Source organism: Drosophila bipectinata, chromosome 2R (assembly GCF_030179905.1).
Source record: "Drosophila bipectinata strain 14024-0381.07 chromosome 2R, DbipHiC1v2, whole genome shotgun sequence".
Taxonomy (NCBI): Eukaryota; Metazoa; Arthropoda; class Insecta; order Diptera; family Drosophilidae; genus Drosophila; species Drosophila bipectinata.
Window position 1 is genome coordinate 5,250,406 of NC_091737.1, and position 25,216 is coordinate 5,275,621.

The 25,216-nt window shown below is 37.1% G+C and overlaps 1 protein-coding gene across 11 annotated transcripts in view; it reads left to right on the forward strand.

The window, feature by feature from the left end:
• The window catches only part of Nipped-A (Transcription-associated protein Nipped-A), a 172,588-nt gene that overhangs the window by 86,335 nt on the left and 61,037 nt on the right, over positions 1-25,216 (forward strand). For 10 of the 11 annotated variants that reach the window (XM_070278853.1, XM_070278849.1, XM_043210464.2 and 7 more), the window contains 3 exons: positions 11,321-11,616; positions 23,086-24,672; positions 24,736-25,006. In XM_070278853.1, coding sequence (XP_070134954.1) covers positions 11,321-11,616; positions 23,086-24,672; positions 24,736-25,006 — 2,154 coding nt within the window. Of the gene's footprint in view, positions 1-9,936; positions 10,035-11,320; positions 11,617-23,085; positions 24,673-24,735; positions 25,007-25,216 lie in introns of those variants that run through there. The other variant, XM_070278854.1, reaches the window with a different exon arrangement.

A 25,216-nucleotide genomic window follows, 5' to 3' on the forward strand; every position in this document is an offset into this window, starting at 1 on the left:
ATGCGTGGCAAAAAAGATTCGCTGCTTTCGTAAAGCTGATTTTCAGAAACTTAATAGCCTTATTGATACATACGATTGGTCCGATATTCTGGCGTGTACTGATCTTAACGTCACTTTAGAAAAATTGTATTGTACTTTAAATACATTTTTTGACTCCTGTGTGCCATGGAAATATCCGTCCGCTTCAACAAATCCTCCTTGGTGCCTCACTAACCTAAAAAATATTAAAAATAGGCTCTTACTAAAATACAAAAAAACCTGTAGTAGTGTTGATTTTTCAAGATACCTACTAGCTCGGTCGAATTTTACCGTGCATAACGCGGAATGTTACAGGAATTATATTCGTTGCTGCCGGATAAAATTTACTCAGAATCCGAAGCAGTTTTTTAATTGTGTAAACACTAACCGTAAACATGTATCTTTTCCACCACTGCTTACGTTTAAAAATTCCTCTGCGACCTCTGATCAGGCCATTGCCGATCTATTCGCAGAAATTTTTCAAACAACTTATTCTCCGCCTAAATTGACAGATCAGCCATACGCATATAACATTCAAGCAGCAAATCTTATTTTCTGTCCGTTTTTTTCTGAGAACAACTAGCAGATAGCAGATGAGCAGATGATATAAAGCTTTGTCTTCAGTACAAATCCATTTCTGCCCAATGCAGTCTTCAGTCTGAACTTGATAACTTTCAAAAATGGTGCTCATGATCTAATACTTAATGGATCAAAATGCAAGCGTAAATATGTCTTATTATCGTTCTTGCCCTCTGCAAGCTACTTATTCTATTAATGGGATTGCCTTAGAAAAATTAACCCAGGTTAATGATCTCGGCATTCTATTAGACATCAAACTTAAATTTGCCGACCATATTAATGGTTAATAAGGCTATAGGAGTCCTTGGTTTTATCAAAAGGTGGTCAAAAGAATTTAATGACCCCTATATAACCAAAACATTATTTATTTCTTTGGTCCTTCCTATACTAGAGTACGGTTTATGTGTCTGGAGTCCCCAATATGGAGTACATAAGGACCGCATAGAATCCGTACAAAAGAACTTTTTAATATTTGCACTTAGAGGTCTATACTGGGATGCAAATCTTCAGCTTCCATCCTACAGTAGCAGATTTTTACTTATAAAGTTACCTAGCTTAACAAATCGTAGGACAATGCTCGGTGTAGTTTTTCTGCATAACCTTATTAACGGGGATGTAGATAGCCAGCATTTACTAACACGTTTAAAATTTAACATTCCTAATAGAAGGAGTCGAAACTTTAGTCCTCTGTTCCTTAGCCATTGTAGTTCGACATATGCACTGCATGACCCTTTTAGGGTATTATGTTCAAACTACAATGATCTCTACTTTATTACATCTCTTTCCTGTCCCTCTAATTTAAAATATAGAATTTAAAATTTCCTTACTAACTCCTCTTAGCTTAACAAATTTCAAATAGCTTAATATGTACTAAAAAATCGTTTCTCGAGCGCCCCTCGGTCGTCTGGGCCTCTAAGCTTTATGATGAATACAGGAATGCTAGCTGACGCTCTTATTGATGCACAAGCCATTTCCAAATTCTGAAAGACCGCGAAAAAAAACATAATAATATTAGAACAGGAATTATTAAAAATAAATGTGAGCTTCCAATATACAAAAGAGCATTCTCAGTGAATAGACATTAAATAATTAAATATTATCATATGATAAGTATTTTTGATACGCGATATAGTTTTTTTGAAATAGAAGAGCTAGACTCAGATCTGGTCGGCTATAACCAATTAAAAAAAATAGAAGCTGTAATTGATACAGCTAAGGGAGTTATTAAATGAAATGGAAAAGAAGAAAAATTAAATAATGGTAACGGAAACAACTTAAACCTACATTTAACAGAAGAAAGCACCATTCTTCCATTAAAAGAATTTATATTAAAAAAAGAAAGGAAAGCTAACTTCGGGCGGAGCCGAAGTTGATATACCCTTGCAGTTAAAACCAGATATATATCGCAAACATCGGATATAGTTGGCCGATCCTTATGAGAATATGATAATATAACCCAATTTATTATTATTATTTACAAAATTTAAAACAAGTCCCAAACTTCTATCTTTAACAATACCAAAGTTGGTATTTCTACCAAAAACCATTACCGATCGTTCAATTATATGGCAGCTATAGGATATAGTCGGCCGATCCTAATGAAATTTGGTAGGTTGGATCAACTGATCAAAAATAGAATCTGTACTAAGTTTCAGCTTTCTATTTTCAAAAACAAAGTTGGGTCATTTTCGATCGTTCAGTTATATGGCAGCTATAGGATATAGTCGACCGATCCTTATAAAATTTGGCACGTCGTAATATTTTGCCAAAAATATTTCTCGTTTAAAATTTTAACTCTCTAACTCTAAAAACAGCAAAGTTATACCATTTCCGATCAATCAGTTATATGGCAGCTATAGGATATAGTCGGCCGATCCCGGCCGTTCCGACTTATATACTGCGTGCAAAGGAAAGAAGGGTGTGTGCAAAGTTTCAAGACGATAGTTTTAAAACTGAGAGACTAGTTCGCGTAGAAACAGACAGACGGACATGCTCATATCAACTCAGGAGGTGATCCTGATCAAGAATATATATACTTTATAGGGTCGGAGATGTCTCCTTCACTGCGTTGCACACTTTTGGACAAAATTATAATACCCCCTGCAAGGGTATAAATATCTTCTGCAGATCAAAGAAAAGATCTGGAAAACGAAATATTAAATATTATTATTAAAGAGCATTCAAAAACTAATATGCAGATTCCATTTAGAACAAATAAGTATACGCGGATGTATATTATTTCATAAACACCGAAATTGATACGGATATTTACAGCAAACCAGGGACCGTAATCATTATAAGTAATACTGTAAAAATTACTTTGTAATGATTACTTATCGATTTTTAATTTTTTCAATCAAGACTAATAATTATTTTTGATCGAAAAAAACAAAAATTACAAATAATCATTAAGCTTGAACAAAAAAAATAAAACTCAAAAATAATGATTACACAGTGCGACAGTGATTTGGAACTTTTGAAGAGACCTAGTAGGAATTGTTCATGAGGTCGATTATAGTATAAAACCATGTTTGAAATTTTTCATACACCTTCAAATCTTGATTTATTTCGAAAAAGCTGTTTTTCGAAAGTGTTGCTCTTAAAAATTGCTGAACGCGTAATTTTAGGCCGATTTTCAATTTTTTTACGTTTTTCAATAGTAAAATGTTGTAGCTTTTGAAAAAAAAATACATCTTTAATTTATTTAAACAGAAAGGATACAAATTTTACAAAAGAAACTGACATTTTTGAATTTTTGTCATGTTTTTCAAACTTTGACGTCATTTTTTCGGTACAATTTCCAAGAAATGGTATCATTTTTGACACATATCAATATTGTCTCGTTAATTTTGAATAAAACGAGACCAATTTCATTTCGAAATTATGAAAATTGTTGAAGTTATAACGCTTTTCCCAAAACAAGTCAGTCCAATCTTCATAGATTTCCGGAGCAATAGTGTGCCATTCCATTCCGCCCATTCCTTTCTTTCACACACTTTTACTCCGGAGCGTAGTAAACTTGAAAGTAAATTGAAAATCGGCCTAAAATTACGCGTTCAGGAATTTTTAAGAGCAAAACACTTTCGAAAAACCGTTTTTTCAAAATAAATCAAGATTTGAGGGTGTATGAAAAATTTCAAATTCGGTTTTATATTATACTCGACCTAATGAACAATTCCTACTAGGTCTCTTCAAAAGTTCCTCCAATTTTACTTTTTTTGTCGCACTGTGTTATTCGTGATGTTTATTTTTTTTTTTATCAAAATAAAACTCACCATAACACAACTTTTGATCCTTTAAGGATATTGCCAATATTGTCCTATGTCCTTATAAAGGGTCCCTAGAGCAATAATTGACAACAAAAACAACAACAAAAAATGTATTTTACCTGTGTTGTTGCAATTATTTAATATAAGGTCAACATACAGAGCAGCAGCATACAGATATACACAATTACCAAAACTATGATAATAACGATAATCATCATAATGATCAATGTGATAAAGCTTACCGAGCCGAAAGCGTACGAGAAGAGGCCGAAAGCGTACGAGAAGAGAAAACGAAGGAAGACAGCCGAAGCGCACGCGCTTAGATATATTTTTAGTAGCGCTTATCTTAGTCTACCAGGTCTATGCATATGAGACAGCGTTTCCCAATTCTGGGCATTTTTGCGTATTCTGGGCGTTTATATATAATTCTATTTTCGTTTATAGTACTGCATTATATTTCGATCAAAAATAATGTTTAACAATAGAAGTATAAATTTAACAATTAAAAATTAAAAATCATCAAGGATATGATTGGTGCGGTGCTTTCTCAGTAAGGAAAACCAATTTCATTTATTTCAAAACCAAACCAAAACCAAAACTGAACAATTATACGCGAAAAATAAAAAGGAACTTTTAGCCATAGTAAGGGCTTTTAAAAACCTTCGAAATTACTTATATGGTTTTCACCTCAATCAATAACCTCATGCCTCAAAATGGGCGTTTCCTCCCAATGTGGAATGTTGTTCCATACGTCCATACGTTCCATACGTCACAATGCAAAGTTGGTAGTGCTTGATAGAGTCTCGAAAAGCCTCTGGCCTACCAGTTGATTCTCTGAAATACGGGATTGGATGCGTAGGGTGCTGCATTCCCTTGTTGTGTCTGCTTTAATTGATGAAATTCTCGTGCCCAATATGCGGGATGGCGTACGAGCCAAACCAAGTGCGTGTATACAGCGTTCATATACATATGACAGTTCTGAGCCTGTGTCCAAAAGGAGTAGGCATCCTACCAAATCCCCCTTAGTGTCAGAACGTTGACCGTGGGCAGGGTGCTTCTGTTCCATCCATTTGATTGTGTTGAACTTGCAGTGCCTTGTGCACATACAATTGCAGGGGCGCCTTCTGTTTGTGCGACGTGACTAATAGTCACCGGTGAGATGTGTGCGTTAGGATCATCCTGATCCTCGCCAGTTTGAGCTACTGTACCAGTTGCGTGTTGCGTACTAGAGGTCTGCATGAATAGATAAAAAAAGAGATTCAAATGCACAACCTCGAAAATAAATTGAGTGAGATAGAATGCTGAGACGAAAATTAATGAATGAGTGAGTGCGACTGGGGATGATCTCACTCGCACAACATTCGGGGGATGAAAACCAAATTGAAAGAGTTAGAGTTACAGTTCTCATTCAAATTGTTTCGAATGCATTCTAGAATGTACGATACAGCTATGCATATTGGTCTTTATTTTTAGACGCTGATAATAAAATAATTCAAAAGTGGAAGTAAGTCATTGTTTTGTTTTCAAAAATATTCATTATTAAGCTGTATATTTTATTTTTCATATTTTACTTATATGGATTGAAAAATATTTTCAATATTTATTAATAAATAACTTTCCAGCACAATTTTGCCGCTAAAAATTTTGTAAAATAATTTAATTTGGAAAAACTTAAGAAAACTAAACAAAAAACACTAAGAAAATAATAATAACAGTTATAACCATAAGTTAAAAAACACTTTCATCATAATTCACCCTCAATCATTATTAAAGAAGTATTAAAGAAGAGTTTTGCGCAACAGAAGAAAATAAATAAATGCATAGTGTGTTTCAAAAACCATTCGAGACATTCGGCTGCATTTCCATTCCAAAAGCACTCTTTTTACTTCCCACCCAGCCCACTCGGTTTCAAAGCAAGAGAATGCCCATGAGTTACAATGCTCTCTCACTCTCTCACTCCTTCTCACTCAATTCGTTGTGTCTCTTGCACTCATTCATTCTATTCCATTCGGATGTATTCTATGGCTGATGCAATAAGAATGTATTCCTGCAGACCTCTATTGCGTACCTTGCAGATGCAATAGTGTATGGTGTTGACCATTGTCTGCAGTTGAACGTCGATATGCATTTTCTGACCCCATGACCAGGTTTCAGACAATTGTAGCATAGGGGTATCTCCTATATGAGATTCTCGGCAAACGAGATTCTCTGTCCTGCAGACATACTCAAAAATTGTGGACATCCATACAATCGATGTTCTGTAGTATGGGACGAATGAGTGAGCTTCTTTGTTTTGCCACCAACAGAAGCTGCCGTTTTACTTCCAGTTGTTTCGCGTTTGCTTAGCTCCAGCTCCTCGCAACGCGCTTGGATGCGTGAAGAATTTGAAGAATTCCTCTTATGTGGGTGAGTCTGACTCCTTCCGCAGGGTTGCTGCATTAGACCTTTTTGTTGTTGGCAACTTCATAAACTGCTCCATAAATGAATTCACTATGTTCCGTGGAGGATTATATCTTTTATTTAGTCCCTCCCACAAACTGCTCGTTGTTGTTGTTGTAGCGAACTGATAATTGCGTTATTGATTTGCAGCCCGCTGCTGCCGTTTTCGCTGTTCACAGTTGATGGGCTATGTCTTGCACCTCCCATCGCCGAAAGTAATGAATGCGTGTATTTCTCTCGTAGAAAGCGTTGTCATGCTCCGGATCCACATAGACATCTACTTCGTCTAGAATAGCTATTTCATGAATTGAATGAATTCCTTCCATGTTGTGTTAAGATGCTCCAGCCGCCAAGGCACTTCCGCTGATGTGGCGTCTGATTGGTGCGCGTCCTTAGCCCAAGCCAAGGTCCGTGTGATATTGGCCTTGAGTCTGGCGCGTCCCTTCACCAATGCTTTTAATTGCTCCATTGAAGAACAATTACCGTAAGAACCAATGCACAGCAAACAACAAAAACATCCGGCTCGAAGGGCCAAACAATGATCCTAAATGCGTAGAGCCTTTTGGCAGTGAACTGTATATTTTTTTGTTCTTAACTGTTTCGCTGTCTTATTGGTACTGAAGAAAATTTGAAATTTTGCCATATGTGGTACTTATTCTTAGTGTGTATATATTGGAAGGATCGTAGGTCTAATGGATAAAGAAAATATTAAGATGGCAAAATGCGCCAAAACTCAATAACTAAGCGATAGTCCCCAAACAGGTACCTTACACACAACACAACACATTCAATGATCTCGGCATCTGTGTAAGTGTCCACCTCTGAGGTTTCAACTGTACATTTTTTTAACTGCTCACTAATCTCCTGTAATTGTGTTTCAAATGATTGTTTTTGAACTGCGAGCGCACTAGCAACAGCACTTTCTACGATCGCTACGATCGACAGAGCTTTACTTAACATCATTTCGCTACCTCTATTTGTTTCTTGACCACCAATTATTTCCTGACGAGTTTTTTCCTTTGCTTTGTCTAACTGCCTTTCCTGATGCACTGACCACTTATTCAAACTTACCAAGAGGTCGTCCATAATGATTTTACTGTCGCTTATGTGTTTTTGTCGTCAATTCTCTTTGCATAATTAATAAAATAATAAGGAATGTGAGATATTGGAATCATTCAATATTCGTAATACTTAAAATGAATTAAGAAAATTAATATTAAATGAATGAATTGCTTATATTGAATTGAACAATATTTTCTTATTTAAATAGGTTCTGAAGTGTTAATGCTATTTTATACTTTTTTAGTATTTTTTATTTTATGGAAACTATGTGGTTGAAGTAAGGGAGAAGCCGCTGTGGCCGTTGTTGTCTCTGGCTGCTACCTTTATTTAATAACATTAAGTCAGTTTTAGAAAGAGATTTGCAAAGTTTTCGCAATTCACTGTATATTTTGTATGTCTTTTTATTATACTGGCTTTTCGAAGAGTTTTGTTGGTTTAATTTATTTAAATAATATATAAGATGCGTCAATTAAGATGTTTTCGTAAATGTTGCCGCACAGCTGCCAGCACTCTGGCAGTGTGAGCACTCACAAATTTTTTTAGAAGCTTTTTCATTTGCTGCCATTTTGCGTTATTGGCATCGCAAACTTAAACCTAAAAAAAAACCTTAAAAAAAAAGTTTATACTGAGAAAAATTTGTTAAAAAATTGGGTTGGAAACATTTTTTTCTATAGGAAAATATAAACAGGAAAGCGTAGTTTTTTATTTTTTAAGAACTTTTTCGAGAAAAATGAGAAAAGCTTTCTTTTAAATAAAATAGACTATTTTAGAGTCCATTTCAACCTTCAATTTAACGAAAAATGAAATAAAACTACTTTTTTTCGCTCAGCGAATACTCTTGTTCTAATGTTCTTTATGAATAATGAATAATGAATAATGAATAATGTTCTTTGCTGCTACTCATACACTCATATTTTTAACATGTGTGAATTTTGCCCCCCACGGCTTTAAGGCAGTGGTCGGCACCCCAATACATTGATATGATTTTAAGGGGTTATATACCTTCTTTGTCGAAGAAAAAAGCAAAGTTCGGATTTTTTTTAGGTATGTAGCAATGATATAATAACAGGGGTGTTTTAATTTTTTGATAGTACACTTTATTAACAATGTTTGTGCAAAATTTGGTGGAAAAATATTAAATAGTTTTTAAGGGGTGGCTGTTTCCTTAAGAGGCTTTTTTTATTGCCTTGCGGTGACAGTTCCCCAGGTCAAACAGGTCAACTTAAACCATAAAAGTAAAAAAATTTCATTAGTTTAGTGTATTTCCTTGTGCTTGAACGATCGATTTAAAAATATTTCACTAAATTTCAGATAAATTTCACTAAAAAATTCATTTCGGCGAAAAAAAAGTTTGTGCGTGAAAAGTCGATCTTTCAAGCACAGAAGAATTTCATTACGAACATTTAAAAAAAAATTTGAAGTAAATCGGTTCAGTAGTTTTCCGCCAATCCATGTCACCGCAAAGTCATTTTTCAAGAAACACCATTTCGAGATATTCGCGTTTAAAGTTTCAAGTTCAGTTCAAAGCCGCAATGAGGCGCGCGGTTAGGAGCGCTGTAACTTTTTTCTACTGCTCCAATCTCTATGAAAATTTTGGAAAATGTTCTTAAGGAGTTTTTCTTCAAGATAAAGCAATAAAAAAATTTTCGATTTTGTGAAAATAAAAAAGGTATATAACCCCTTAAGGTATTAGTGTTAGCAAAGATTATACAGTACATAGATGGGACATCTCATACAAAGAAAAATTTTCTATGGCGGGTTCCAGCAGTGGAACCCGCTGGAACGAGCGGGTTCCATTGCGCGACAAGTTAAGTTTGAGAAATTTTTCGCGCGACAAAGAATGAGGAATAGCCGAGTGGTAGAGTGCTTGGCTGGTGTGCAAAGTAAAACGAGTTCAAACCAGGCTCGGGAAGTCCCTTTTTTTTTTTATTTTAAATCTATTTATATTATTGTTTTATTATTTTAATGTGTTTTCCTAAATTTTTAATCCAATAAAAAAAAATACAAAATTGTAAAATCACCTTAACATCGTCTCAGTTCATAATGGAACCCGCTGTAAAAATGTCTATAAGTGCGGGTTCTACGACATTTTGGTAGGCCGCGTCATGGAACCCGCTCTCAAATGTTTTCATTTTTTCCGTCGTGGAACCCGCTGTAATAATGAAAACATTTGAGAGCGGGTTCCATGACAAACGGCTGGCAGATGAGATAGGGAGAGAGAGAATTCTATTTTTAGATCGTAACATCTTTGGAACGATGAAAGTTTGAAACGTTGTAACCGAACCACTGTGAGAGTAAAGAGATCAGAAATATCTTTTACTATCCTTACTCGTCAACTGTGTTTTTGGTATAGATTCTAGCGCCTCCTTTAACACCAATTTTAAGTATCATAAAACCAACTTCGAGGGTAGCCTAGATGGATAGTGCGTGGTCCTTACTCATGGGGTCCTGGGTTCGATTCCATTAGCGGGAGTTAGTTTCAACATTGATGAAGTTTTAGTTTTATGATTATTTTTATATTTACTTTTATTTTTTTATTATTATTTTTTTTAATTGCATTATTTTACAGTTGTTGTAAAAATAAGTGACGGACGTGTCGGATGCCAAAATACCGGAAGGACTTTCTTGAAATTTTATTAGCATTTTTATTAGCGGGACATAATGAAGAATAAAACAATTTTACAATTGTAAAAGAAAAAATATTACTATTATTATTAAAGAAAAATATTACAATTAATGAAAAAAAAAATTATAATATTTATACAAGAAAGAAAAAGTTCAAAGTCCTTACGAGGATTTGAACACAGAAAAATTACACATAGAGTAACTACTTTATGCATTACGCTACCATCCTGTATCGATCTGCGGCGATCAAAATACTATTTGTTCTACCAACTACCACATCGGCGCATCGAAAACAGAAACGAGAAATTGAAATTGAAATTTGGAAGCCAAAACCTTTTTACGCCTTCGTGCGAGCAGTCACACATACATACAAAGGCTCACATTGTAGTTGACGGATACATGTAAAGAGTTCTAAAAATAGAATCGTATGCATGTGCGTTCCCCCCTCACCAACAAGCTCGACGCAAAAAAATGACCGTTTTGGGCCCTGATGTCCCATCTATGTACTTTATAATCTTTGGTGTTAGTAACGAATAGCAGAAAGAAGGCTGTGAGCATGACGTTTCACACATTTATACTGTGTGTGTGAAGCAGAGCTCGAGCAGAGAAATTTCCTAAGCCCTCGGGATAGGGCCGAGCCGACCACTGCTTTAAGGTGACAAACATGCCTGTTTTGAGTGATTTCAAAAACACCGATATGGTTTGGAAAAATTCGTAATTAATAGTAATTATTAATAGTATAGTAATTAATTAATAGTAACAGTAATTAATCAGTTTTTGACTTATTTGCGTTAATAAATAAAGCATTTTGTTGACATAATTGGTAAAATAAATATTTTTGTAAATACTAATGAAATCTCTTGCCTTTTATACAGTAGGCCTTTAGAGTTTTCAGAGTGATTTCAAGGTGTTTGTGTTTTAGCAGGACGACCATCAAAACTTACTTTGGAAATAAAATAAAGTGGAATAATCATATGTTTTCAATAATTTCATTAATAAGCTTATCATGTATACAAAAACTGCGACTCATACTGCGGCTTGCAGAATCCGCATTAACAGAAAAGTATACACGACAGAAATATATAAGGCATATATGTAAGGTGAATGTAAAGGTGAAAGGTGATTTTTGATGAAGAATATATACACATATGTATATATAATAGAGTGAAATATGTCTCCTTCACTGCGTTGAAAACTTTTGACCACAGGGTTTTGTGTAACATATACCCTTAAATGATTAAAAAAAAATATTAAATAATTAACTTATAACTTATTACTTAAATTATTAAAACCATCTTAAATTATTAAAAAAACATTTTTTTTTTCAGATTTGACGAACACTTATCACAAACTATTTTTTCATGAGTTGCTTACGTTAAGTGAAGCTGAAGATGCCACTTTAGCCAAGTTGGACTGCTATAAAAACGTTACGAATCTTATACCTCTTAGAACCAGCGCGTTGCGTGCTCTAGCAGCATGTCACTATATAAGTGACATAGGATACAAAGAAAAAATTATAAACATAATTTTTAAAGTGATGGAAAATGATAAACCAGAACTTCAGAAAACAGCGTACCTTTGTATGAAACAGTTCATTTCTGGTGTTACACTTGAAAAAGAGAAGGTAAGATATTTCTTAAAAAAATCCAGTTATAATAATAATTTTGAATTATACCTGAACAAAACCTTATTTATAAATAAAAAAAAATTAAAAAAAAAAAAAAATGTTGATGCGCAAACGTTTTATAAATCCGCCAAAATATGACCAAATCGCGGTTGTTATGAGAAAATGCAAAACAAAATCGTCACTTTGATATTCGTCAGCGTGGAAGATTTTGAAATACATATTTGTTTTATCTAAGCCACGCCTGTGTAAACTTAGCCTGCGCCGCTGACTACTGAAGAAGTATTTTTCACACTGACAGCACACAAAACTCTCTCAAAGTGTAAAATTTAAACTCGCGACAAAAAAAATCGGGTTAGTCGCAGTCTGTGCGCCAAAGTTATGTTACTTTTCACCGTGGTTACACTGCAGCAAAAATTAAATTATGAATATTTTTCATGACAAAATTAACCAAGAAAGGAAAGCTAACTTCGGGCAGAGCTGAAGTTGATATACCCTTGCAGCTAAAACCGGGTATATACCGCTAAAATCGGACATAGTTAGCCGATCCTTATGAGAGTATCCTAATATAACCCAATTTATATAGCGGGGTTTTGTTATAGCGGTAAGATCAAGTAAGCCAAAATAATATCTGTATGAAGTTTCATCTTTCTGTCTTCAAAAACACGAAAGTTGGGTCATTTCCAGTTATATGGCAGCTACAAGTTATAGTCGACCGATCCATATAAAATTTGGTGGTCGTATTATTTTGTCAAAAATAGCATTCGTACAAGATCCGAAATCTCTAACTCTAAAAACACCAAAGTTATACCATTTCCGATCGTTCAGTTATATGGCAGCTATAAGATATAGTCGGCCGATCGTTATGAAATTTGGTAGGTCGGATCAACTGACCAAAAATATAATCTGTACCAAGTTCCAGGTTTCTATCTTTAAAATCACGAAAGTTGGGTCATTTCCGATCGTTCAGTTATATGGCAGCTATAGGATATAGTCGGCCGATCCGGGCCGTTCCGACTTATATACTGCGTGCAAAGGAAAGAAGGGTGTGTGCAAAGTTTCAAGACGATAGCTTTAAAACTGAGAGACTAGTTTGCGTAGAAACAGACAGACGGACAGACGGACATGCTCATATCAACTAAGAAGGTGATCCTGATCTATATAGAAGAATATATGTACTTTATAGGGTCGAAGATGTCTCCTTCACTGCGTTGCACACTTTTGACCAAAATTATAATACCCCCTTCAAGGGTATATAAAGAAGAGGTCTCAGCTTGGCTTGAAGCCAGTCTCCTTCACACATCAGTCAAAAACTGTACCGCTCCCGCTGTTATATTATATATTTCCAAAAATTTTGCGAGATTTTTTTTGTCATTTCCCGCTGATTTCTGTCTTAGGTCCGTTTACGAGAATTGTACGAAAGTTTCGTTTAACATTTGGCCCTCTGGGTAGGTCAGTTAGAAATTGGCAAGGAGTTTGAAGTTTTATATGATACTAGGGTATCTTAAGATTCAAATCTAATAAATAATAAGACACCCAGATCGTTAACCTTTGTAAATCAATTTAGGGCGCACCCATAAAGAAATAGCGACGTAGCGACGACTAGATCGATCGCCGTTTCTGAAATTTGCTAAGTGCCAATATTGAAAGGTAACCAAAGTAGATTAGGTTAGAATTTTGGTAGATTACTGCTAGTGAGGGGGGCCCATAGCCTAGTGGGTAGTGTAGCTGCACGCTAAGCGTTGGGTCGTGGGTTAGAACCCCACTCATGGCAATCATGACCTCCAAAAATTTTCGGCTTCATTATGCTTAGTGGTCTCTTTTCCGATGCTACTAAACATGTGAGGTCGAAAAACCGTATTCCCAGATATCGACAGGTGGCAGCCCCACCTCTGGGATAGGTTTCACCTGGCTAATCACCGGATCAACTGAAAAACAACTGATTAACGAAACTAATACAAGAAGAGAAGAAACCAACCACCCCCCCCAACCCGTTGACGACCATTCGCATATCAAAACGGACACGAATTGGACAATGGAACGTGAGGACTTTAATGGAACCAACCAGACTGGCGCAGTTTGAAGGAGAAATGGAGAAAATGCAGATCGCAATCGCAGGCATCAGTGAGATGAGATGGAGAGGCAACGGGACAACAACAACATCAAGCGGCAATCTAGTGATGCACAGCGGGACCAATGATGGAGGCAGGAGCGGAGTCGGGATATATGTGTCCAAACAGTACAAACAGACACTAATTTCCTCCGACAGAATCATCATTGCCAGATTCCGATGCAATGCTAGACTCATCACCATCGTGCAGTGCTATGCCCCAACAGAAGACGCCAGCGATGACATCAAACACGACTTTTACAACGACTTCTAGACGACTCCTCACATCCTCACTCACTAGGATCGAAAGAGGTGACATAAAAATTTTCATGGGAGACTTCAATGCGAAAATCGGCCCCAACAACAACGGATTGGAAACAAACATGGGCCGACATGGTGTTGGCACACGCAGCAATAATGGTGACAGGCTAATCGACTTATGTCAGACCTTCCAACTGGTTATTGGTGGCACTGTATTCCAACACAAGGAAATCCATAAATACACATGGACCTCTCCGAATGGACATACTCGCAACCAAATCGACCACATCTGCATAAGTAGGAAATGGAGACGCTCGATAATGGATGTTAGAAATAGGAGAAGTGCGTCTATCGACAGTGACCACGAGCTGATAATCGGAGAGCTTTTAATCAAGCTCAGACGAAATAGCAACACTGTCAACAGGACCACAAGAAGACCGCCTCCCATTAACGTAAAACGGCTGAATGACTCCAACCTATCCACCAGAATGGCCACAACGTTGCCTGAACAGATGACAACGCAACCATTGAATCACTCATGGGAACAAACATGCAGTATACTGAGGAGCACCGCGGAGGAGATGCTTGGCACCCGACAACGCAGGCGCACGGATTGGATATCAGCGCACACTTGGGAACTTATCAGCAAACGGAACAGCCTAAAGTCGAAAGCAGATCATGACTGCGAGCTCGCGAGATGGTGAAGAAGTCAGCAAGAAACGACAAAAGAAAATTTCTGGACAGGCTCGCTGAAAATGCAGAAAGCGCAGCCAACTCGAACAACATGCGCTCACTGTACCAGATAATTAGTCAACTGACCGGAAGCTGCCATAGGCGAACCCAACCAGTGCGGGACCCAGATGGAAGACTCCTTACTGATGATGAGGCACAACTCCAGAGATGGCGACCAGCTGCACAGAACAACCGAGCAGCACGCAAGATAACTTCAGGAGTATTGTACCAAGCAATAACCTCAGAATATCACCCACGGCACCATCAATTAGAGAAATAAAGGATGCGATCAGGAAATTAAAACGCAACAAAGCGGCTGGAGATGACGGCATACCGGCCGAACTTCTCCAGATTAACACGCAACTAATGGCCGAAACACTGCATCCACATTTCAATAATATATGGGAAAGTGAGCGGATCCCAACATCCTGGAAAAAAGGAATCATCATAAAGCTACCGAAGAAAGGAGACCTCAGTGACTGCAACAACTGGCGAGGCATTACCCTGTTGAACACAAGTTACTAGCCACTCTACTAAACGAACGTCTTCAGGAAAAAATAGAGCCAACAATACGAGATGAACAAGGAGGTTTCAGACCACACAGGAGCTGCGTAGACCAGGCAAACACACTTCGCGCAATAACCGAACAAACTGTGGAATGGCGCTCGCCGCTGTACCTCCTTTTCATAGATTTCCAGAAGGCATTCGATTCGGTAGACAGAGCAGCGATATGGAGGGCACTTGCCCTCCCTAAGAAAGGGAGTGCCAGTGAAAATCATAAATATAGTGAAAGCTATGTATGATGATGCTGAGCTGGCGGTACTGCACAACGGGAAAATTAGTGCACCCTTCCGGACGAACACAGGCGTAAAGCAAGGATGTCCTCTATCACCAGTTCGACGAAATTATGAGAGAAGTATGCATGAACAGACGCGGAATCACCTGAAACTTCACCCGACATCTTGAAGACTTGGATAACGCGGATGACCTATGTCTCTTGGCTCACAAATTTGTGACATTCAAGACATTCAAGCCAAAGCTAGGGACCTCGAGATCCGAGCCAGCGCAGTAGGCTTAAAGATCAACGCATCAAAAACGAAAGCTATGCGGATCGACAACTCCAACACAAACAACATCACAATCGGAGATAATACCCTCGAATTCGTCGACAGCTTCACCTACCTCGGTACTATCATAACATCAAATGGTGGAGTGGAAAGTGTTGTGGAGAACCGACTGCGCAAAGCGAGGTCTGCATTTGGAAGACTACACCGAGTATGGAGAAAGCAGCAGATAAACAGAAAAACAAAGCTGCGCATATTCAACTCGTGTGTAAAATCCATACTGCTATACGGATTGGAGACGTGGCTAACCACTCAAAGGATATTTATGAAGCTGCAGGCTTACATCAATAAGTGCCTAAGAATAATACTTGGGGTATTCTGGCCAGATAGAATATCCAATGAGGACTTATGGCACTGCACAGGAGAGGTCCCAATCCAGGAACAAATAAAGAAACGGAAATGGAAATGGATTGGCCACGCTCTGAGGAAGGAACCAGGAAGCATCGTAAGGATGGCTCTGGAATGGAACCCACAAGGAAGCAGAAGAGTGGGTCGCCCAAAGATGACCTGGCGCCGTACAGCACTCCTAGAAATATCCCGGAAGAACATCAGCTGGGACACAATAAAGCAAACAGCGGCAAATAAAGTTACGTGGAGAGCCCTTGTAGAGGCCCTAAGCTCCCGAGAGGAGTAATAAGGCAAAAAAAAAAAAAATATATATATATGTATATATATATAAGAAAAACAAGAAAGGAATGCTAACTTCGGGCGGAGCCGAAGTTGATATACCCTTGCAGTTAAAACCGGATATATATCGCAAACATCGGATATAGTTGGCCGATCCTTATGAAATTTGGTAGGTTGGATGAACTGACCAAATCTAAAATCTGTACCAAGGTCCAGCTTTCTATCTTTAAAAACACAAAAGTTGCGTCAATTCCGATCTTTCAGTTCTATGGCAGCTATAGGATATAGTTGGCCGATCCTTATGAAATTTGGTAGGTTGGATCAATTTACCAAAAATAGAATCTGTATTGAATTCCAGCTTTCTATCTTCAAAAACACGAAAGTTGGGTCATTTCCGATCGTTCAGTTATATGGCAGCTATAGGATATAGTCGGCCGATCCTTATGAAATTTGGCACGTCGTAATGTTTTGCCAAAAATAGCTTTCGTGTTAAATTTGAACTCTCTAACTCTAAAAACACCAAAGTTATACCATTTCCGATCAATCAGTTATATGGCAGCTATAGGATATAGTCGGCCGATCCCGGCCGTTCCGACTTATATACTGCGTGCAAAGGAAAGAAGAGTGTGTGCAAAGTTTCAAGACGATAGCTTTAAAACTGAGAGACTAGTTCGCGTAGAAACAGACAGACGGACAGACAGACAGACGGACAGCAAAACATTACGTCATGCCAAATATCATAAGGATCGGCCGACTATATCCTATAGCTGCTATATAACTGAACGATCGGAAATGACCCAACTTTCGTGTTTTTGAATATAGAAAGCTGGAATTTAATACAGATTCTATTTTTGGTCAGTTGATCCAACCTACCGAATATTATTAGGATCGGCCGACTATATCCCATATCTGCCATATAACTGAACGATCGGAAATGGTATTTGGTAGAAATATCAACTTTCGTATTTTTGAAGATAGAAGTTTGGGACTTTTTTTTAGATTTTGTATTGTAATAAATTGGATTATATATTCCTATTCCCATAAGGATCGGCCAACTATATCCGATGTTTGCGATATATATCCGGTTTTAACTTAACCTTTCTTGTTAGTAATAAGCTTATCAATAAAATTTATTGGAGATTTGGAGCACTAGCAAGTCAGTACATGCCATGAGAATGCGGAGATCCTCTGTGCTTGAATTCGATTCTCCAATAATAACGGAAAATTTCAGGCGTTGTGATTAGTTAATCCGTTTTTCTCTTGGTTGCTCCAAAGGGATACAGCGTTTGTCGCTGCCGGTGTTCTCCAGTCTTCCTTCCCTGTTCCCTTACACGTTCTTCTGAGGCAGTACTTTTAAAAGGCACTTCGAAATTGTGGCAACATTTAATACAATCCCGTCGCAATCCATAACTGTGAATATATATTAATTAATGTATAATAGGAAGTTTGTCGGGTCAAGCAGCAAGCAACTAGTTTAAATAATTAATTAATTATTAACTTAAGCATTGTTGGTCGCAAGCCGCCTCCCTTTCGGCCGCTCGGCTTTAACTAATTCGGCATCTGAAGCTAGCGAGCATCCGTTCTGCCTATTATAGAAGGTTGACGTCACTCACGTTCGTTGTCTTATTGCTAATTAAATAATTAATTATTAACTTAAGCATTGTTGGTCGCAAGCCGCCTCCCTTTCGGCCGCTCGGCTTTAACTAATTCGGCATCTAAAGCTAGCGAGCATCTGTTTTGCCTATTATAGAAGTTTGGCGTCACTCACGTTCGTTGTCTTATTGCGCTCGCAACCTAAATTGGATTTCACACATATATATAGATCCCAATTTCATATGCGGCCAAATAAAGATTTTTTAAATGTGCAGAAATGTGTAACAAAAGTAGTTGTGTTTTTAACCAGGTGAAGTTACTTATAAATATATAGGAATTCGAATTTAATTGGTCTTCTTTGCTGGCTTTTGCTCGTTTTCGAAAAAACGGTACTTTTCAGTGTCATATGAATTTATGCGTTCTGAGCTTCTGGAAATATGGTCCAAAAACAATCGATGTAATGCTGCAGTAAACGATTTCATTTTAGAAAAATTGGGCAATATCCGGAGCATTAGAACCGAAGTTGTAGCTATTTATAGCGCACTACCTGCACATCAAACTTGAACAAACTTGAAACTTTAAACGCGATTATCTCAGATTGTTTTTTCAAAATTACCTTCGCGGTGGACACGATTACTAAAAAACTATTAATCCGATCAACAACAAATTTTGACCACTTATTTATTATGATATTAGCTAGTCAATACAATATACCAACGAAATTTTTTAAATCGATTTCGATTTCGGATGAACCGTTTACCGGTCCACCGCAAGACACAATCGAAAAAAAAACGATCTTGGAATTCGGCTATAACATTTTTATTATTTAATATTTTTATGAAAAAATTTAAATAAGTACCCAGAAACATGTACTAAACAACGTCAGTATAACATTTTTAATAAATATTTTTTATGGTGTCAAAAAAAATCGATAAAATTTCATTATTTTGCGCGGTACAACTGTATATGTATAACCCCTTAAAGGAAAAAGTTATTAATGCGGTTAAACATTTTATTGGACATATTAAAAAATACCTGCCAAAGTACAATCGATTGCTAGTCCACGCACACTGGCTCTCACAGAATATAATAATTGTACTGGACAATGCGGTAACTGGGACTCCATCACCGCCTAAAGAAGGTCGTCCTACTCTTAGCTATAATGAGGCTGGAGCTCGGTTAAAAAGAAAGTTGGCATCATTGCAGCAGAAAGTGTTGGACATGAGAGAGACCTTCTACTTCATGCTGCAGCTGTTGCCGCTAAAAAATTTCGTCACCCAATCCGAAGAGACAACATCTAAGATATCTCCAGATGAAGCTCTGGCATATCTCCTATAAAATTCTCTGACAAAAAGGCAATATATTAATACTGCTTTGCTAGCCAATAGTCGTAGCTTCAACGTATTTCCAAGCTACAAGAAATTAGTAGAGGCTAAGGATTAATGTCGGCCAAATGGAATAAATATAACTGAAACGGTTGCGCAAGTACCACTGCAATGTTTATTGGATCACACAGAAAGTTGTTTAATTTTATTGCAGAAAGATGTTTTAGAACAGTATCCGGACATGAATGAGCTGAAATTAATTGCTAGCTATGGCTTTGATGGGCAGGGAATATGGAGAAAACAAAGTTTATGGTGTGTTCTAACAGAGAATCGCGGCGTCTTGATTCTCAGCTGACTGCAACCTATAGCTTTGGGTCCGTCAAGGAGTTTATCTACCTAGGCCCTGCTATAACAAGCACAAATGATGTCAGTCTGGAGATTAAGCGGAGAACAACACTTGCCAACAGGTGTTACTTTGGGCTCAGTAGACAGTTCAATAGTAGAGCTCTCTCTCGACGCACAAAAACCACACTCTACAAGACGCTCATTCTTCCAGAACTCCTATATGGTGCGGAGTGCTGGACAGTGACGCAGACAGATGCAGCTGCTCTTGGAGTGTTCGAGAGGAAAATTCTTCAAAAAATCTTTGGTCCAATCTGCGTAGACGATGTTTATCGCATCCGATACAACCACGAGCTGTATGAGCTGTACGGTGATGTTGACGTAGCCAGTCGAGTGAAATCTCAAAGACTTCGCTGGCTGGGCCACGTTGCCCGTATGGATGAAGACGCTCCGGCTCGTAAGGCGTTTGATGCGGTGATTGTTGGGACACGAAGGAGAGGACGACCCCGAACGTGTTGGCAAGACCATGTGATGGAAACCTTGTTCACACTTGGGGTTATCAACTGGCGAAGGCGCGCTCAGGACAGAGACGCGTGGAGGCACAATGCGCTTCAGGCCGAGACCCGATAAAAGTGTTGTCATGGCCATATAATAAATAATAATGGCTTCGATGGGTCTACTGGACAGACAATTCACATGCAAAGCTTCAAAGAACATCAAGATCCCATTATTGATCAATCATTGTTTGTCACGTCGCTAATACCTATTAAACTTATAGATAAGTATTATAGACTTATTTGAAAGAAATGTATGGGTAAATGCTACACCACAGTCTGTTCGATTTTGCAGGCTCGTGACAATAGAATTCACCAAAGAAACGCCAACTCATATAGTTGCCGAAAAGTCGGGTCTTGACAGACAAACAAAGGCTTTAATTCCTTTCGAATACGAAATTGATAGCAATAAAAAAGTCACAATTACTTATGAACTATGTATAACTTTAATAAATGGCAAAGTTCTAAACGTTTTAACGGAAACAAAATCCACACAATGCTGTCCATTATGTGGATCAACACCAACACGATTTTTAACGGACAAAAATTTGAAATCAAATACCTTCAAATTAAAACCATGTTCTCTTCAATACGGTATAAGTCACCGCATGGATCAGACTTTTCGAACATGTTTTAAATGTGTCATACAGAGTTGGAATAAATAAATGGCACATTAAAGATACGAAGCACAAAAAATGTATGGCAGCCCGCAAACTGAACATAAAGAAGAAATTATTTGTTGAAATTGGAATTGTTGTTGGTATGGCAAAACAAAATGGAAGCGGGAATTCCAACGATGGCCACACGGCCCGCAGAGCGTTCTCAAATGCTGTAGTTTTTGGCTCTATTTTAGATTTCAATCATGAAGTTCTTCACAATTTCCATATCATACTTATAGTTTTGTCAAGTAAATATAAAATTTCTGTCGAAAAATTTCAAAATTTCTCCAATAGGGCAGCAGGAGAAATATGCTGGCTCAAGGATCACAAATTATTGAAGCTTCTGTGGTTCCGGGTGATTCTTTGGGTGAAAATGCTTCAGAATCGCGCAAATCATACAAGACAGATCGCCTATCCCATTCCAGGAAAGACAGTAGAATTCATAGCATAACAGATGTGTTTAACAGAGCTTTGGACTCATCGGATCCTTTGTTATCCAGCTTTGCATTGCTGAACCAAATAAAGTAAAGATGTTACCTAAAGAAGTATTAAGCCTACTATAAGAGCCGAAAATAATGGACGCATCAAATACGTACAGCGACACAGATACTGACGAAGATAGCGAATAAAATTAGTATAGTATATCTATATACCTACTTAATAATAATATATAACAAATACACATGTATATATAGATATTTAAGTCATTCCTGAAGTAAATGTAAATCTATTTTTTAAATTCAGCGTCCTACGTAATTTCTACTAATAATACGAGGGGTATTCAAAAAGTAAGTTTCCCTAGTCTGGCGTTTCTCTCAGACGCCACCTACCGGACTCTAGCTGAACATAGTTTCAGTGTAGATTCTACCGATAAGAGCGGAATTGGTTTTGTTGGCCAAGAATACTTTTTTCAGCAGTACGAGCTCAATAATCATGGAGTTACCAGTGCAAAGCGTGTCCGATTGTGAATTACGTTCGGTTATTCGTTTTTTAACTGCAAAAGGGTTAAACGGTAATGAAATTCACAGTGAATTGGTGTCTATTTATGGTGAAGACTGTATGAGTGTGCAGAAGGTGCGAAGATGGCGCACAGATTTTCTCAACGGACGCGCAGAAGTGCACGCAGCGTGCCGGACGCCCAAAAAGCGCCATTACGGACGATGCGATTGCAGCGGTTGAAAACATTATTCAGGAGGACAGACGATGGACTATTGACTATATTTTGGAAATGATGCCTCCTAAATGTCAAATTCACCGAACTTCAGTCCAGCACTTCGTTTCAAATGACGAAATCAAACAAGTCGTCAAATCGTGGATCAAAAAACAGAGCACGGAATTTTTTAAGGAAGGTTTACTTAAGCTTTCACACGGATACCAAAAATGTATTGTAGTCCAAGGCGACTATGTAGAAAAATAGTTTAAGAGTCAAAGAATAAAATAAATTTACTTTTACTGCCTAAAACTTGTTTTATATTTTTCCCCCAACACAGGGAAACTTACTTTTTGAATACCCCTCGTTCTACGAATGGGTTTGTATGGGAGGCAATAGAAGGCGTGGTCGCGCAGACTCCACGTTTTTTTTACATACTTATCTTTCTAAAAAACCACAAGGTGCAAAACACAATTGAGGTCTTTAACTCTATTTTTAGAATTAATGCCACAAAAATCGACCTCGGGAACCATACTGCATTGGTAAAAATTTGCACACTTTTAGTCCCTCTTTAGCCCCCTCTTTAAGCCATTCAGGTAAGTAAGCATCTATGATTGAAGCTTTATAACAGTGGTCGGCAGGGACTTATTCCAGTGGCATAAATAAAACCCGAGCTCTTCCTCTTACAAACAGTATAAACAGCAGCCTACTTTCTGCTTTTCGTTACTAATACTAATGCATTAAAGTCATATCAATGTATTAAGTGCCGACCACTGTTTTATCTGATATTTGCGATGTATATCGGATCTTAACTCCAGGTCATATAAACCTCGGCTCCGCCCGGAGCTAGCTTTCCTTTCTTGTTTCAATTCAAAATAAAATGTTTTATTGTCTATTATAAAAAGGTTAAATGCTCAGGAGTAAAATTGGTGCCCCCTACAAAAAATTTATTACGTAAGATTGTACTCAAATCTTTTTTATTTTATTTTCAGATTCAATCTGCGTTGCGACCGCTTCTGTTAAAACTAGGAGACCACAGAAATTTATCCATACCGGCAATAAAGCGCTTATCCTACTTTACGCAACTATTTCCACAAATGTTTAATGAAAAACTCAGTGAGCAAATTTTTCAACATTGTACAAAAATTATAGAATTATTTCTTGGAGATTATAAGAGTTCAAATTCTATTGTGAATTTTTTTTCATCATCGAGAGGTGGAGAATATGAGCAAAAAATTGTGACCTTAATCGACATGTTTTGTCATATATCGGTATCACCAAAATATATTGAAAAGTTGTGTCAGCTTGTACTCAAAACAGAATATGTTTTAATGATTGAAGCATCAAGTCCATATCGAGGAGCTCTGGTTAAATTTCTTCTAAGGTTTCCTGCGGAAACTGTGGATTTATTTTTAATGGAATCCATTATGACTGATGCACAATGGAATAGATTTTTTATATATATCTTAAAGCACGAAAACGGGGCGTCATTTCGAACGGTTATAAAAAATAATAAGTATAATATATTAATAACTTATTTGAAATGCAGTTCGGAAATTCAAATACCACAAAAATATGAAATACAACACCAATCAGTTTTAATTATTTTCACTTTAATGGAATTGGATGATCAGTGGATTCCAACACGACAAGACATCGTAGACGTTTTAAAAACAACGTGGCAAGGCCATTTATCTTCCACATGCGCTGACAACGTAGTTTGTGATTTATGGCATTTAATTGGAAAAATTCTGTTGCTATATTTTTCAAACAATACAAATGAAATTGATTTACTTTTTCAATTATTAAGGGCACTTTGTTTTCGATTTATACCTGATGTTCATTTCTTAAGAGATTTTTTACAAAACACAGTTGCACAAAGTTTTACAGTCAGTTGGAAACGAAATGCATTTTTCCACTTTGTTGAAAACTTTAATAATAATGCAATCTCAGAAGAATTAAAAGCCAAAATTATTACATCAGTGATAATTCCATGTTTTACAGTAAGCTTTGATAAAGGTGAAGGAAATAAACTTATTGGCGCCCCTCCAACCCCATATCAGGAAGATGAAAAAAATATTGTTTCTGTATTTATTAATAAAGTATTTGACCCTGACAAACAATATGAGGACTCTGTTAGAATTGCTCTTTTACAACTTGCGTGTTTATTGGTGGAGCGTGCCTCCCAACATATACATGATGGAGATGCTAATAATAAAAGGCAAGGTAATAAGCTTAGACGACTGATGACTTTTGCTTGGCCTTGCTTACTAAGTAAAAACTCGGTTGACCCAACTGCCAGATATCATGGACACCTATTACTTGCTCATATAATTGCTCGATTGGCAATTCACAAAAAAATAGTCTTGCAAGTATTTCATTCCTTATTAAAAGGACATGCTTTAGAGGCCCGGTCTATAGTTAAACAAGCCTTAGATGTTTTAACCCCAGCAATGCCTTTACGAATGGAAGACGGAAATACTATGCTGACGCATTGGACTAAAAAAATTATTGTGGAAGAAGGTCACGCCATGCAACAATTATTTCACATTTTGCAACTTATAATTCGTCATTATAAAGTAAGAATCAAGTTTTTGCTTAAAAATTAATAATTTATAATAAATTATAATTTTACTTTGTAGGTTTATTTTCCGGTCAGACATCAACTTGTGCAGCATTTGATTAATTATATGCAACGCTTAGGATTTCCTCCTACTGCATCTATTGAACATAAAAAATTAGCTGTGGACTTAGCCGAAGTAATAATAAAGTGGGAACTTCATCGAATCAAAGAAGATGAACGAGAAGCGAAAGTTTTATCTGAAGAAGAAAGTTCCATTAAACGATCTGGAATTGATGCGGCTGAGCAGCGAAAGAAGTCCTCTGATAACATTAGAGAAACTGTTCCGCAAGGTAATCAAAAGTATTATATGTTTTGAGAGTGAGAGTTTCAAATAGATGCCATAATGACAAAATACCGAATTTGGAATGGCACCGTTGAAAATGACTTGGGATGAAAAAGAATTCAGAGTCGAGAACAAGAGAGTGATTGATTAGGTCTAGTTGGTCTTATATGTTCTAAATTATATCAGTTCGACAGAACACATTTATCTTCTCATATTC